Source organism: Arachis hypogaea, chromosome 5 (assembly GCF_003086295.3).
Source record: "Arachis hypogaea cultivar Tifrunner chromosome 5, arahy.Tifrunner.gnm2.J5K5, whole genome shotgun sequence".
Lineage (NCBI taxonomy): Eukaryota > Viridiplantae > Streptophyta > Magnoliopsida > Fabales > Fabaceae > Arachis > Arachis hypogaea.
This window is the reverse complement of record NC_092040.1, coordinates 107041651-107058068: the sequence shown is the minus strand read 5'-3', so window position 1 is coordinate 107058068 and position 16418 is coordinate 107041651. Positions and strand designations below refer to the sequence as shown.

Genomic DNA, 16418 nt, shown 5'->3' with positions numbered 1-16418 from the left:
CTGTAAACTCTACTGCCGCCGCTACAGCAAACTCCCTGTGAGTTATGCTTCTGTCGCCACTACACCTCCACTCCTGTTTTCCGTTTTTACTTGTGCTGCATTTAAAATTTTATATTTTAACTCTATTTCTTTTAAATTTTGTTATTTTAAATTCTGTTATTTCAAGTTAATTAATTACTTAGTAGAATTTAGTTAATTTAGTGGACTTATGTGGTTAGGATATGTTAGAATATGTTAGATTAGGTTCTGAGATTGCTGAAAAGTGTTAAATTATTGAGCTATTGGCTGGTTCACTATGCTGAATTGTTTGGAAAATGCTTGACTATATTGACGAGTCGCTGTTTTATTGCTGATTTTGATTAATTTTGATACAGGAATTATTTGGATAATTTTAATTGCGTTCATTTACTGTGTTAAGATCATTTTTACTAAAAATTTGTTGCTGGACTTGTCTGCATTATACTTTGTTGCTGCTTATTGTGACTGACCATAACTTGATTAATCCTTATTTTGAAATTATCACTTGTCAATTCTTAATTGAGTGCATCAATTTTTCAACAAATTTGTATGCAGTTTTCCATCTTCATCACTTTCGTGAGTGAATTTTGCCTACTTTTCTATTTTCTATTTGTTTGGTGTTAATAGACAATCATTTAGAACTTGAAAGTATTGACTTGCGTGAATTTCATCGTTTTAGTAAAGGATTCTCATTCTTCTTTTTTATGGATTATGCTAGGCAGGGACAGAGTTAGATGAAATATTAGAGAGGCCAAAAATATTTACACAATAAAATAAAATTAAAATAAAATTTTAAGGGATGATAAACTAAAATTTACATATAATTTACATGTAAAAAATTAAAATTAAGGGAGTCATTGCCCCCTCTTCCATTATGTGGCTCCGCCACCGATGCTGGGTATGGTTGAGAAGGGTTGATAGATATTTGGTTGCGATGAAACCCTTGAAGGGTGGAGAAATCCAAATTTTAGAAGAGACTCTGTTGACATTTTTATAAGATTTTGAGTGAAATTTGAATCAATTGTTTAATTGTGTATTGATTGATGATGTGAATTGAAAATATTTAAACCGCATTAAATGAATTTATGTGTACATAGTTTATAGCTTTATGCAGGTATGGATCGGCCCAAAGAAAATTCTGTACTTAGCCAAATTATATACACATTTGTGGTAGTAAACATGTGATAGTTATTTGGTTTCATGTGAACAATAAATTTATCCAAAGATAAACTTATTGTTTGACATGATTTATTACCAATGTTTGACTACTGTATTAAAAATACCATTTATAAATTAATATTTTTGTCCAAAGACTAAATATTAATGTTGTGCTAGATATTTGTGATAGGTCCACCATTATATAAATTTTATTCATATGATATGTAATTTGTGTGAATATATTTTACTTTAAAGTTATATCTGCTAATGTTAGTCTATTTTTAAATAGATTTTTTCTTTTTAGAATTAAAAAGGAAAAACAACCATTTGTATCTATGAATTTTTTGAACATTGACAAAAGTACCCAACAAATAAGAAAACCAAGGTTGTACCCATAAATGATGGATTTTGTATGACAAAAGTAATGAAATACTAATTTTTTGTTGACTTTTCAATAAAATTTTCAAATTACCCCACCCTTTATCTTCAACCTCAATTCCATTACTATTTCTCTTTCCCAAATTCCAAACTTTTCTCTTCTTACTCTCGCTTCCATTTCTCCTCCTTTTCGTCCTTCAAATTCTGACACAAACCTCCTCCTCAAATACCACAACCTTAATCTACAAAGGTTACCCCAATTAAAAGCTTCAAGATCCATTTGGCGCCCCTTCTCAAAATCTCAAAACTCTTATGAACTCACCCGTCCCATATTTATTGTAGAAGAACTTTGCCGCCAGCCATCACCGGAGCCTACCAATGCAGAGATGGCCTAGCAAACTCCAACTGCTATAACTCTGTGAGCAAGATCCCAAACATTCTTGGAAAAAACTCAAAGGCAATGATATAGCGACGACGAAGATCCAGCTGAGTGGGTGTTACTTGAGATGCGAGGTTGTCAGGTTTAAGGAGGCGTCGAAGACGCAGTTTCTTTACAAGGTTTGCAGTTTAAAGAAAATGAAGAACGGTGGTGATGTTGGGTTTGGAAGGAAGAGAGACTCAACATTTGAGATGGTGGAGGATGGTGTGAAAGGTAATAATGGTAATTTGTTCTATAATGAAAGTTACTAGAAGGCTGTAAAAGTTTGAAACTTGGAAAAGAAGAGATGGTGATGGAGTTGAGGTTAAAGATAAAAGATGAGTATAATTTGAATATTTGAGAATTTTAAGGTACATTATTTTTAGGTAAATTCTATTCAATTTTCTTTAAAATAAAAGATAAGTTATCCGTTATAATATGTCTAATTATGAAATGCAGGGCGGAATTAGGATAAAATTTAGGGAGGGATCAAAGTTTAATTTTTTTAATATAAAGAAACTAAAATTAAAATTTTAAGGGAGACTAAACTAAAATTTATACATAATTTATAAAAAAAAATTAAAATTTAGGGGGGACTACTGTCTCTTTTCGTATGAGTAGTTCTGTGCCTGATAAAATGTATTGATTTATCATGATTAATATTAATTTTAATTTAATTTAAATGATGATAACCTAACTAATTAATCAAAGTATAACTTTTTTTTTAATTTATAAGAATTATTAGAAAATTCTATTTTATAATTATGATGAAGAGTAATTACATAGGGCTAAAATTTGCTATTCCTTATGATTATGAACCGAAGATAGTAATCAGTAATATAATAGTCAGTCAAAAGTTTTGGTTTTTTTGCAACCAAGGCAAAATCTGTTCTAGTATTCTACATTTTTCGTTCTTCTCCTAGTTGTGTGAACTTAGTAAATGTATTTATCCAGTATTTTCAAGTATAAAATCATTTAAAATTTAATTTCAACGGCAAAATAAAGACGAAAAATAGTGATGAGATTTCCAAAATAAGAATACATTTAACTGACATCAGTAATAATTAATTGATGAGTTCTTTGATCTTTGGTCATTATCACTAGAAGTTTTTTCAATAATTATTTTTATGTGCATGAAATTATAAAATAAAATCATATAAAGCTTATGATTTATATTTAATATTATATTTATAATTTTAAATAAAACTTTTAATTATCATAAAATAAGTTAAATTAAGAGTTAATATTAATTATAATAAATTAATTTATTTGATCCAATAATAATTAAACATATCATAAAAAATAGCTTATCTCTTATTTTAAAAAAAGTTGGGTAGAATTTATTTTATTTTTATAGATGTCTTTGTTATTAGAATCTAAAAAACTATTTCAGTGCACTCAACTAATTTCAAAAATCATTTTAAAATTTTACTCGTGTAATTTTCTAATTGCATTTTGTAATTGTTTGTAGTATAATTTTTTTTGGAATCGTTAAATTTCTATTGATTTGTTGTTGCTGGTATTATGTTATGAACTTATGATATCATTGCTTTGTTATTATGGTATTAACTTATGGTCAATAATTCAATCTTATTAGACTTATGTTTAATTAATTCTTAAATATGAGGCAAGATTATCAATCAAATGTTAATATGATTTTTGGATTTATACGAGAACGCTTGTACTTTTGTGTACTTATTTATTGTTTTATATTTTATTTTATCGAAATTCGGTTGAATCAATTAAATTTATAGATCTCTATTTTTAGAACTTTGATTTTTAATTTATTTATTGAAGAAAAGACTTCTAAAATTATTACTTTAAATAAACATTTTTTTAGTTGTTTATAATATTCTCAAATTCGATAAATCAAAAACTAATTTATCGAATCTAAACTCTATTTAAAAGTCTATAAATAAGTTAATGACTCTACCAATCCAAATTGGTTTATTTTAAATAAACTTACTCTAAGTCTAAATACATATTTTGAAAGGCCGGCACAAATATGACCCCAACAATATGAACAAAGAAAAGAAAGCTGCTGAAAGGCACGTGGCAGAATGCGAAATGTAAAATTGACAAGCAAAGAAAACAACACTTTTTTACACACAAACCGAACACATCACGGTAAGCACGGTTAGCAGAGAAGTCCTCTTCCTTCATCTTCTTTCTTCCCTCCTTTTTCTCTTACTTCATTCCATTTCTCCAATCACAATCCCTTTTCTCATTCTTTTTTTAATTCCTCTACTTCCCCCTTTTCTATTTTTAACTTTTTTGATATCCTTAAAAACAATATCGTTACTTACTACTAATTTATCCCTATATTCTCGATTTTGCCCCTCACCTCCTCCATTACCATTCTGGTACCTCTGTTTCATTCATTTGTCACATTATATACGCACATAAATCTCACCAACAAGGGTCTTTGAGTTTCTTCTTCATTTTCTATATAAATATATACTGAAATCTTTGTCTCTCTGCAAGAGACAATTCCTCTGCTTAAGGTATTTATGCTTTCATTTCTGTTCTGTTTACAAGTTTGTTTCTATTTGTTTTGCTTGATTTTTATGCCTCTGAAACCGAACAAGGAAGAAAAAGAAAAAAGAAAAAAGAAAAAGAAAAGAGACACGTTAATTTCATTTGCTTATTTGGTTTTTGTTCAATTAGGTTCCTCGTGCTCATTTGACTTCATTCTTGTGCCATGATAAATTTTTGTTTTTATTTTTTTTTTCTTTTGTGATAAGATTAACTGCTTTTTGATTTATGTGTTTGTGTTAATTGAGCTTGTCTGAGATCCAAGTTCCATAGCAGTTGTGTGATTATCTCTGAAAGGATGGAAATTGAAAGCGGCTTAAGATGAAGGTTTTAACTCGTACATTTTTTATTTTTTTTGGCTTGAGTTTTGTGTGAAAGTTGAAGTTGGATTAGTAACTATATTTTATTTTCTGTGTTTTTCTATAATATTTGAATGGTAAAAAGGCATGAATTTATTGCTAGCTTGTTAATATTGTCGGTTGCATCTCCTTTTTTTTTTTCCCCTTTTTTGCTTATCATGGTTGTCAAATATCTTAAGGAGGACTTGGATCTCCTTTTGGATTTCTTCCTCTTTATTTGATCTGTTGAGAATATTAAATGGCAAATAGTTTTATTTTTTCTTTGTAGATTGTTTGTTTTGTATAGGTTGTTCAGTGAGTTTTAGTTCTAGAGAGAATTAAAGATGCCGGGAATTGTTACGAATGGAGTTCATGAAGATGGGGAGACTAATGAGATGAATGGTAATCAGTCACCCTCAAAGGAAAACTTGACTTCTGTCAAGTCTCCAAGGAGTTCCCGAAGTCCTCCAAGACATGAAAGTTCCAGTCAGCATCATCCGGCTGATCGGGTGGTTGAGGTTGAGCCCTCGATCGAGCAGCTTTATGAAAATGTTTGTGACATGCAGAGTTCCGATCAGTCGCCATCAAGACGAAGTTTTGGATCTGATGCCGATGAGTCTAGAATTGATTCGGAGTTGCACCATTTAGTTGGTGGAAGGATGAGGGAAGTGGAGATAATGGAGGAGGAAGTGGAAGAGGAAGTGGAAAAGGAAAAGAGGCAGCGAGGTAATTCTAGTGGTGAAATGTCTTCTAGAGCCAGTAGTGTATCCAATGATAAGAAATTGGATGTGAATCCTGAGATCCAATCTGCAACCACAAGTTCTGTTTCTTCAGAAAAATCAGTCAAAACATCAAACCCGCCATTGGGCGCCGAAGCTTCACCAAAATCAAGACCCAAGGGAAAAAGTATGGCAAAATCTCCTGCAAAGTCTCCTGCAAAGTCTCCTGCAAAATCTCCTGCCAAACCTCCTGCCAAACCTCCTGCTAGCCCTAAACCAGTTAGAGGAGTTACTGGGGTGAAGAAAGCGAAGAATTCTCCGCTGAAAAAGTTGGTTTCGAATAGCCAATCTGAGTCAGCTCAGTCAGTGCTAGTTAATCCAGAGAGGGCACCAATATTGCTGAAGCAAGCAAGAAATCTGATTTCGTCTGGGGATAATCCAGAGAAAGCTCTTGAATTAGCTCTACAAGCACTGAGACTGTTCGAGAATTTCAGTGATGAGAAACCGAGTTTGGAGCTGGTAATGTGTTTACATGTTACGGCAGCAATATACTGCAACTTGGGTCAATATAATGAGGCAATTCCAATGCTTGAGCGCTCAATTGAGATTCCTGTTATCGACGAAGGTCAAGAGCATGCTCTTGCTAAATTTGCCGGTTACATGCAGCTAGGTGACACCTATGCTATGCTGGGTCAGCTTGAAAATTCAATTATGTGTTACACAACAGGTTTTGAAATCCAGAGACAAGTTCTTGGGGAAACAGACCCAAGAGTTGGTGAAACTTGTCGGTATGTGGCGGAAGCTAATGTGCAAGCAGTGCAATTTGATGAAGCTGAAAGGCTATGCCAAATGGCTCTTGACATTCATAAAGCAAATAGTTCGGCCCCATCTCTTGAAGAGGCTGCTGATAGGCGGCTCATGGCCCTTATATGTGAAACAAAGGGAAACCACGAAGCGGCTCTTGAGCATCTTGTTTTAGCCAGCATGGCAATGGCAGCAAATGGCCAAGAAGTAGATGTAGCAGCTGTTGACTGCAGTATTGGAGACACATACTTATCCTTGTCACGATACGACGAGGCTGTTTGTTCTTATCAAAAAGCGTTAACAATTTTCAAGACCTACAAAGGAGAGAATCATCCAGCTGTGGGAACAGTCTTTGTGCGCTTGGCAGATTTGTACAACAGGACAGGAAAGTTAAGGGAATCAAAATCATATTGTGAGAGTGCACTCAAGATATACGAGAATCCAATGGCTGGAGTTCCTCCAGAGGAGATTGCTAGTGGTTTTACAAATGTTTCAACTATCTATGAGTCGATGAATGAGCCCGAGCAGGCACTCAAGCTACTGAGGAAGGCACTGGAGATATACAATGACACCCCCGGTCAACAAAGTACAATTGCAGGGATTGAAGCTCAAATTGGGGTAATGCACTACATGATGGGGAACTATGCCGAGTCTTACAGTACTTTTAAGAATGCTATCTCCAAGTTCCGTGCTATTGGAGAGAAGAGATCAGCATTCTTCGGCATTGTCCTTAATCAAATGGGACTTGCTTGTGTGCAGCAGTACGCCTTAAGCGAGGCTACAACTTTATTTGAAGAAGCAAAGGATATTTTGGAGCATGAGTATGGACCATATCATCCCGACACTCTTGGGGTATATAGTAATCTTGCTGGAACCTATGATGCAGTTGGCAGGTAATCGCCTTTTGATTGTGAATTTTGTTGACGCTATTATCTCCAGTCTGCAATTTTAGTGCACTCTCGTCAGCATTTTCGGTGCGGTAATTTGCACTTTTTCATCATAGTCACATTTTTCTATATCTTTGGTGGCAACATTTTCTTTTGAAGTTAATGGTTACATTATAACACTTGGCATGTCTATTTGGACGCTGATTAGATATGTTTATGAAAATCATTGAAACACAACAATGTGGAGCATAGTTCAAGTGAAAAAACAAACAAAAATGAAACAAACACCACAAGCTATATCTCCCTATATTAACACCATACCCTCAAAAGGGTATTTTGGGAGTAAATGAATTGTTTACGGCTTTAATAGTTTTGCACTTTCCACGATGGGGTGATATAATTCTTCGATTCTCCTTAAGGGGTTTGATATTTTGTTTCAGGCTGGAGGATGCAATTCAGCTTCTGGAATATGTTGTTGGTATGAGGGAGGAAAAACTCGGCACAGCAAACCCCGATGTCGACGAAGAGAAGAGAAGGTTGAATGAGCTATTGAAGGAAGCAGGTAGAGTTCGCAGCACAAAAGCCAGGTCACTTGAGACTCTTCTTGAGGCCAATCCTCCTCCTTCTGTAAACAACCTTGTCATCAACGCCTGAGAGTCGTTGAAACTGATCAATATAACTTTTCAAGAGCTCTTGTGCCAAAGTAGTGTTTAGTATATTAGGTAATTTGAATGATTGCATAGTGTTCATAATTGGAGGAAAAATGGAAAAGTTGGAGAGTGTAATAATTTATATCCAGATGTTATATTTGTATCATATGATGTAAAGTAAAAGTGTATACGGGGTACGCCCGAAATTTGTGTATACAATATTTTTGTGTTTTCCCCTTCCTCTCTGTTAAATAATGACGGAAGAGTGGAAGACTCTTGTTTGATTGAGACTCTACAAGTCTACATTCATTGCCGCTATGGCTACAATTGACAATTTTTGTACTATATTCTACAACATTGAAATTTGGGTTATAAAACTTTTTGTATCTAATTAATCAGACTTTAGCCCAAGAAAAAAATGCTCAGTCTTTTAGAATATTAGATAACTTAATTTTTAATAAAATAATTGATAAATTAATTTATTTTCTTAAAATTTTAAACGTTTCTCAATTAGTTAATTACATTATTTTATAGGAAAATTAAGACTTAATTTATTTTTTTAACATATTAAAGGTTATTTTATCTGTTTATTTTGCTAATGACTAATTTGATTGTCATTCTTAAAAACTTCTATTAAGATTGAAGTTGGTAACAAAATTTTCTTTCATATTGAGGCAGAATTGTTCTCCAGTAGTATCCTATTCTATAACTGTAATAACATTCTTCTAAAGCAAAGTTTTACACATAGTGAAATTCCTAAGTGTCTTGCACCATAGGAATTTAAGCTGCAACATTCAGCATGGGCACCATATAATTTTATACACGTTTCAGTGTTATGTAATTTACATGTTCATTTTCCTATAGAAGCTTTTTTCTCTTTCAAAGCTGAGTTTTGTTTTCATGCATTTGTTAAAACCTCACTTAGCACGAATGTCAAAACCTCATCTCCTTTATAATCAGCTTTTATACTCCAAACATGAGAAGGAAACTCATTACTTTATCCCCTTTCTTTCCCTCCAAACTCACAAACAAAGCCTAACTAAGTAAAGTGGAAATGGTCCTTAGTCCTTACCAAACACTTTGTTGAGGTTCTATGTAATCTTCTATTAGTCAAGGACAACATTTTGTTTTGAAGCTTGAAGGGGAAGCCAGAGAAATGAACTTATGGTATGAAATTCACAGTAAACTTTTGCTTTCTCTCCCTCTCCCTTTGAACTGAAATACAACTTTTACTATGATAAATTTTTTACGGAATCAGTGATAAAAACCATCTCATTCAAACAACAAACATATCAGCTAATAGGACTAACAAGCATACCCAAGATTAACAAAAATTATAACACTCAGTTTTCTTTTATAATATGTTACATTGTTACTTGCTCAGCCAAATTTTCAAATATATAAGCCAAAAATTCCAGGAGCCTCTAGTAGGATATGATATTTCAAATGGAGCATTTCTTAGTGGTCCATTATACATAAACTTTCTCTCTGGATTATAAGATGATTTCTTCTTGTACACTGACATTAAGAGTCTTATTGGGAAGAACAATGCTGTTAACCACCACCACCTCATCTTCCACTGTCACAGCTTCTCCTAAATTATTATTGAAGGGGAGAACAAAGAGAAGGTTAGTAGTACTGAAAATGCAACAAACATAAAATTTGAGAACTAGTGATAAAAATTTGGTAACTTTTGTATCAATTTACCCAGAAACAAGATTGTATCCAGATACATTGATACATTACAAAATCAAAATAACCAATAAAACAAAACTAAGGTAATAAGCAATTAAGTGAGCAGTGAAGTGTACCTAGAATGGTTATACCAAGCTTTTTATTGTAGTCACCTTCAGCCTGAACCACTCAATTCCACTATAAGTCAGCCACAGAAAGCTTGAATGGATGGTAATATAAGTTTTTTAATTGGCAATTTAAATTGCGAATGTAATGGAAATTTTGATTGTTGAAAATTTTCCTTTATATTCCAATTGTCTCTATTATAGCTTTATCCACTTTACTATTAGAAATGCACAGAACTTGCCTGCGCTCGTGACCATCTTCCAATTGATGACTTCCATCCAACAATAGAATTTATAACTACTGCATTTTCCTGTCAAGAGAATAAATAAATAAATAAATAACACATACATAATGTTTATAGGTAGTAAAGAAGAGACATCTTAGGCATTCAGTTCCGTACCTTAATTTCAACATCATCCAAGATGATACAGTTGATTAACCTGGCACCAGCACCCACACGAACATTTGCCGAGATAGAAGCATTGGGACCAATCTGCTGAATAAACAAAATTAGTTTGCAGTTCTTTTTACAGAACAAGGAGTTTATCATTAGAAAGAAAAAAATCACTGGAAAGAAGGTAAGGTATTCTCAAAGAAATAGAAAGCATGTAGGTAATAATAGACTCTGCCATATAACAAGGCATGTCAATCAACCAAAGAAATAGATCTAAGGAGAACACACCTAAGAGAAGCAAAAAGGACAACCTTGTACTAATATTTGTTGAAAGCAAAGAACAACCTTTGAAAATTCTCAGACCCTTTCCTGGCAAGACACCAGAGAATAGTAAATAGTATGGACTCAAGAAGAGCTTTAGCATAATATATTCACTCATACTATTTGGAAATATCATATACTCTAGTTAAGCATTTTTGCATTTCTGAGTTAGGAACATGTCCCATTATGATAAAAGATACACCTTGAATTCTCAATGTAGAAGCTATAATAACTGGTTATTATCCATAAAAAACACTAAGGGGGTGTTCACGAGTTTGGTTTTGGAGGGGAGGGGAAGGCTTTGGAGGGTTAAACCTCGTTCACGAGTTTTATTATTAGGAGGGCAAGGGTTTTGGAAAATTTTGTTAACCCTCCAAACCCTTCCAACTCCCAATTTTCAAGTTCTCCCAGATTGGGGGTTTTATGAGATTTAATTTAATTTACCTTTTCATCCCTAGTAAAAGAATATATTACTCTATGTGATGTGTCTTATCTGAGAGTAATACTAGCATAACAATAGTAAAACCCTGATACTACTAAGAGAATGATGATAAATATCAATGCTAATCCTGATTCCTGAGAGAAATATTTGATACTTTGATATGATATGATTGTATCCTGATTTCTAGTACCTCGAAACTCGCAAACACACCCTACGTATAATAGGAACATATGTCAACAAAAATGCGGAGAGCTGCTTAATCCCTCGGCATTTAGCAGGTCTTTAGTGAATATAGCAGAAAATGTATTAATGTATTACCTCAATCTTATTATTTTTGTCTAATAATGGAAAGGATTTATGATCTTATACAGGCAAGAATGGGACTACCTTTGCAGATGGATGAACTTTCGCAGATGGATGAATATATACATCACCAACAATGGTCGCACTTCTTGTACCATCTCCACTGGATAAAAGATGCGGTGAAGTATGCCGGTATTGTGCAAGATACAACTCTGAGCATTTCAGGGATATTCTGTTGATGCATGTATAAACACCAAGTGAAATCCCAAAAATTCCACAATTTAAGCTTAGAGTAATATGAAGATAGTGCACAAGCCTACCCTGGAGTTTTGATTTGCTCCCAGAAATCATTTGTCTCATATGTATATAGTTGCTTCTTTCCAGCTAGGGGTGACAATATATCTTGATCCAGTCTTACAAAATCCGGAGGAATACTCCTGAAGGAAAAACATTTCAAAACCCTTGAAGATATTGCAGTTTTACAAAGGAAGAAATATGTGCAATAAAAAAGGTTTGGGAATCAATGTGCTGCATCTGATTTTTCATTGAATTATCAAGAATGAACAATGGAGTCAAATATTTATAAGCAATTAGTGCCATTGAAAAATTGCCTCGAATTTGCTACACACCAAAACAAAGAAAAAGTAGGGGGGTTTAATCAACCTCGTGGCATATTGGAGTGCTTCAAAGCTGGAGACACGACGAAGATTGGCTGCAGTGTCAAAACAAAAGGAAATAGCTGAAATTTTTAAGAAATAATAAATAATGAAAAATAAAGTTTCATTGGTGCCAAATTACACAGCACAAAGTTAACTAGCAGTCTAGCAGACAGAGCAAGAGGGGGAAAAAATCAAAGGAAAGCATTCCGATATTCTTGTTCTCAATCTTTCTTGTCATAGACGCATCGAATTCAATGTTATGGATGCATCAAATATAGTGCAGAGGAATTTGAAAGAACGAGTACAAATAGACCTTCCTTGAAAGTATAATTGTTAGAATGCTTTACTATGCAGACATCCATTGTGTCATCAAAATATACCATATTTTTCTTACATGAATAATAGAAAGGACTTCATTACAAAATCAGCTAAGCGTAAGTCCATCTATTTGTTTCCAAATAGTTTTCTTTCTCTTTTTTTTTTCCTTTTTTTTGCCCTTTACCTTCAATATAAACAAGAAATCCAATATAAGTATCTAATTGATAAGCCATTTGTGTACATGTCTTCTTGATAAATGTGGCACTTAGGCTAACTAGCCCCCCTTTTTTTACATAAATTGAAAAACTAAGGTTGTTCCCATTTTGCAATATATAGGCCAATACTCTAACGAAGAGCCAAGGAGTATAATTGATATGGATGTTTGGAATTTGGAAGAGCCAAGGAGTATAATTGATATGGATATTTGGAATTTGAAAGGTTGGACATGGTAACTAATTTAGTACTAATTTTTCTCAGCAAAGACAAAAGCTATAAAAGAAATAATAAAGGAAAAATAAAATGTATACAGTTTTGAGACCTGTAATAATATATTGTAAAAGAAAGTATTGTATGAGGAAAACCAGGGGACAAGATGCATTATTTTGACTGCACACATGTTTGTTTGTGTGGTGCTTTTGAAGATGTGAACCAGCCATAAAAGAAACAATGCTTGTTCTATGTGTTATTTATTGTTTAAATATTGTTGATTAGGGAACTAAATCATGGAACAGAACACTTTTAAAATTGAGGCCTTCAAAACTTTAACAGAAAGAGACCAACCTCTGCCTTCTCGATTTGTGGATACATCTTGGATGGCAGAAAAAATATCGGGCGTGAAAATATAGACTCCACAATTTATTAAGTCACTAACCTGCATATTGTAAAATGGTTAGTCTACACTAGGCATAGTCAGAAGCACGCTACAGCATTGGATTTTTATTTTCTTATAAAATAAAGAGATAAGAGCCAAACCGAATACTAACAAAAGTCTCAGGCTTCTCAGTATAATGCAGCAATTCATTAGTTGTTGGATCCGCAACCAACTCCCCAAATTCGCTGGCTAATTCAGCCGAAACCTACACATGAAATCCATATAATCACAGAAGGAAAACGTAAAAAATAGTTTCGCATTAAACAAACATCTGCATTCCTTTAAATAGATGTGGATATGTATGCAATATAGTTTCAAGCACCGACCTTGATTACCAACATTGTCCCCATACCACCATACTTTACATGTGCTTCTACAAAAGGTAAATAAAGAAAGAGGTCAGTAGTGTCGAACCTCTGAAGAACTACTGTCTTAATAACCACATACTAACCAAGCATGGATGCTAACGGGAAACTGCAGCAGACGTCACAATTTAGGAGGAAGATATGTGACTGCAATACAACAATGCAGTCCATCTGTTAGAACTTCGACATAAAGCATTTATAAAGTTAACCAGCAAAATAACGTAAAATAGGTCGTAGGAGATGTGTTTCTAACCGGACTGTCCTCCATGATAATATCTCTAAAGTAGTAAAGACCACCTGCTGAACCATGTGGTTTATCCTCCTTCAAGTATCTAGATAAAATACCAGTAACACACCATGTTCAGTTCAGCAATTTAACAGGGCTTCAAAGCATACCTTAAGTATTTATTTAATTTTTTTTTATATGATAAAAGGAGCCATATAAGTAAGGAGTAGTCACCTTACTGGTAATTTCAGCTCATTTGAAATCGAAGAGACATATAGTGCAAATTCCCGCTCGTCATAGAATCCAATCAGATATATTTGTGCCAAATTGGGTATCTGTAGAAGACAAAAACTAAGTAGAAATAATTTAAAATTTTCATTCATATCATCTCTGCTTCATCCATTATCAATCTGGAAACTCAATTTGAATTTTAGATTACAACATTAGCTAAGCCTTGTACCAATAAATAGAGTCAGCTACTTCAATTGGACAACCCTATAGTGTCTTTAAATTAGCGAATAAAAATCTATACATCAGTATCTTCAATCTTTCCTTTTCTTTTTTTAACCTTTACCACGGTGTTCAGATCCCAATACCAAGAATATGACTAATTTAGCACTGTGACTGCCTCTCCCAACATGCTGGGAAGTGGGAAGTGATTGAGTATGCTTACCACTCATCAATCCAGACCCAGTGTTGGTTTATACATCAATATCTACATTGAGTGTGTGTATGTGTGTGTATATATAAACATGAATTCACCCACCACTCAACAAACACAGGTCCACTCAACCAAGCAAGATCATAATAGAGTGAAGCTGTAGGATAAGGACTGTATTAGTAGATTACATCTCAATGCTCAATACAGAATTGACAGTAATAACTGACTAAGTAATAAGAGACCCTAATACCACTCTGTATCCCCTATACAAACTCATGTACAACATATCATTCTCAGAATAACAATATCCATTCAGATTCACTCAATCTCTATCTCTATCTCCAGATTCCCTGAATTCTATAGACCCAGACTTAGTCAATACATCAGCAACTACATTGAGAAATTCAATTTCCTTTTTGTTTTCTTTCTCCTAAAAATATAGAAACACAAGTTTGCCTACTATTCAATCAACCTTGACCCAGCTCTGCTCTATACATCAGTATCCTACATTGAGAAATCCAAATTTTTTTTCCTGTTCTCTTAGCAAGTCAACATCGAAATTCAAAGTAAAAGTTCCTCCTTTTTCAGGGTTTCCTCAATTTGGTTGGAACAACAGTGTGAAATGTAGTTTTTTCTTTCTTTAAAAAAAAAAAAAAAGAACCAACAACAATAACAAATCAACAACATACACACACACACACACAAAAAGAAGCATCAAGCATACCCTCTTACAAGCTGATATAGGATGATGAACCATTGGCTGGCCAGCCAAAGGGATAAGGGGTTTCGGAATGGCGAATGAAAGAGGCCTAAATCTGGTCCCTGCAACATAACAAACAAAAATTGGAACCCAGACAGAACACCAATTATGATAAAGACTCTAACTTTCCTCAATACCAAAAATTTCCAGAAAAAAAAAAAAACAAAGTACCTTTGGTGGGTCCACCCACCATGATCACAGCAACAACCTTCTCCGAGCTCCCCATATCCTCAAAGCTTTGTTTGATAAAATTCTGGGATTTGAAGCCTCTAAATCAGCTTAAAAAGATTTTGGGTGAGACAAAAGGTAGCTTAGAGGAGTTGCATTCATTACTTTCGGTAAAATGTTGTGCTGATTGATGTTAATTAAGAACAAGTTCTGAACGGCATTGCTTAACTTGAAATTTAAATTAAAAGAATAGAGATAAATTGATACCAAGTAAGAACAGGTAAATATAGAGCACGAGAGCAGTAAGCAGTAGCAGTGTAGCACAGAAGAGAGGTTCAGGTGCAGATCTGCAGAAGCGGTGAAGCGGAAACTAAAATCTGCAGCGTGGTTGGTTGCGGTGCCGCTGTGTCCGACGAATCTGAGAAGGATGAGGTTGGAAGTGTAGAAGGAGTAGGAGCGCGGGATCCTAATTCCTAAGAGTTTGCACTTTGCACGAGCTCCTTACGATCTTATCTGAGCAAAGCTTGGAGTGAAAGCCATATCAGATTTCAAATAAGAAGATACCAAATTCGAATAGGAATCCTAGTATATGCCAATGCCGAAAAAATAAAAAAATAAAATAAAAAATACTCAAATTATATAAAAAATAATAAATTAAGAGCAATACTAGAGGGCCAGCAATTTTGTGATTGTTAGCCATCAATTAATCATCAATGATAATTTGATGGTGTGAGATTGGTGTGAGATTTCATCCAATGGCTCACCTTTTTCTGTTGGTTACATGCTGGCCAAAATTCAATAAAACTGCTAACCCCTAAAATTTTCCATAAATTAATTAACTAGTTTGAATTATACGAGTAGTTAGTTTACTCGTTTAAGTAACTGTGAAAGTTCAGATCTCACTATATACTTACAACAACTCATAGACTTGCAAATCTATCTACTTATCTATTTATCTATTTATCCATTTATCTACTTAATATATTAAAATTAGGTTTTTTTCAAACTAATAAAAATGAGATGAGATGTCAATTCCTCATAAATTTATTTTCTCATCAAAATAAATGCACTATTTTTTTTAAATTTATTTTATAAAAATAAATTTATTATAATTATACTATAATTAAAATTTAAGTAATAACACATAATTATACTAATTTAAAAAATATCTTTATTACAGTTATATAAAATTAATATTTAATATATTATTAAATTACTTATCAAT

At 33.5% G+C, this 16418-nt stretch overlaps 2 protein-coding genes across 5 annotated transcripts; one reads left to right on the top strand and one right to left on the bottom strand.

Moving 5' to 3' along the window:
- Window positions 1-4076: 4076 nt before the first annotated feature.
- LOC112802548 (protein KINESIN LIGHT CHAIN-RELATED 3) lies at window positions 4077-8189 on the top strand. Its single transcript, XM_025845812.2, has 3 exons — window positions 4077-4476; window positions 5135-7261; window positions 7696-8189. Exons 2-3 carry the CDS (start codon window positions 5190-5192, stop codon window positions 7907-7909), a joined length of 2286 nt encoding a protein of 761 aa, XP_025701597.1. The 5' UTR covers window positions 4077-4476; window positions 5135-5189; the 3' UTR covers window positions 7910-8189.
- Window positions 8190-9229: 1040 nt separating this feature from the next.
- On the bottom strand, window positions 9230-15787 carry LOC112802547 (uncharacterized). Of its 4 annotated transcripts, none has more exons than XM_025845810.2 (16): window positions 15461-15768; window positions 15197-15294; window positions 14990-15087; window positions 13839-13939; window positions 13632-13710; window positions 13465-13525; window positions 13340-13386; window positions 13126-13218; window positions 12923-13013; window positions 11829-11877; window positions 11486-11602; window positions 11250-11397; window positions 10106-10198; window positions 9947-10015; window positions 9717-9759; window positions 9230-9499 (listed from the first exon to the last, which is right to left on the bottom strand). In XM_025845810.2, exons 2-16 carry the CDS (start codon window positions 15249-15251, stop codon window positions 9399-9401), a joined length of 1245 nt encoding a protein of 414 aa, XP_025701595.1. In that variant the 5' UTR covers window positions 15252-15294; window positions 15461-15768; the 3' UTR covers window positions 9230-9398. The 4 variants fall into 4 exon arrangements, with proteins under 4 accessions (XP_025701595.1, XP_025701593.1, XP_025701594.1 ...); XM_025845808.3 differs by having other exon boundaries at window positions 15197-15278; XM_025845809.3 differs by having other exon boundaries at window positions 15197-15303; window positions 15461-15760.
- Window positions 15788-16418: the final 631 nt, after the last annotated feature.

Bases quoted from the DNA above. Each gene is read 5' to 3' on its own strand.
- LOC112802548 (XM_025845812.2), top strand. From the start codon at position 5,190: ATGCCGGGAATTGTTACGAATGGAGTTCATGAAGATGGGGAGACTAAT. The intron at 7,262-7,695 runs GTAATCGCCTTT...ATTTTGTTTCAG, and splicing joins ACCTATGATGCAGTTGGCAG to GCTGGAGGATGCAATTCAGC.
- LOC112802547 (XM_025845810.2), bottom strand. From the start codon at position 15,251: ATGGGGAGCTCGGAGAAGGTTGTTGCTGTGATCATGGTGGGTGGACCC. The intron at 15,088-15,196 runs GTACTTTGTTTT...GTTATGTTGCAG, and splicing joins GGTGGGTGGACCCACCAAAG to GGACCAGATTTAGGCCTCTT. The intron at 11,398-11,485 runs GTAGGCTTGTGC...ATGCATCAACAG, and splicing joins GAGCAAATCAAAACTCCAGG to AATATCCCTGAAATGCTCAG.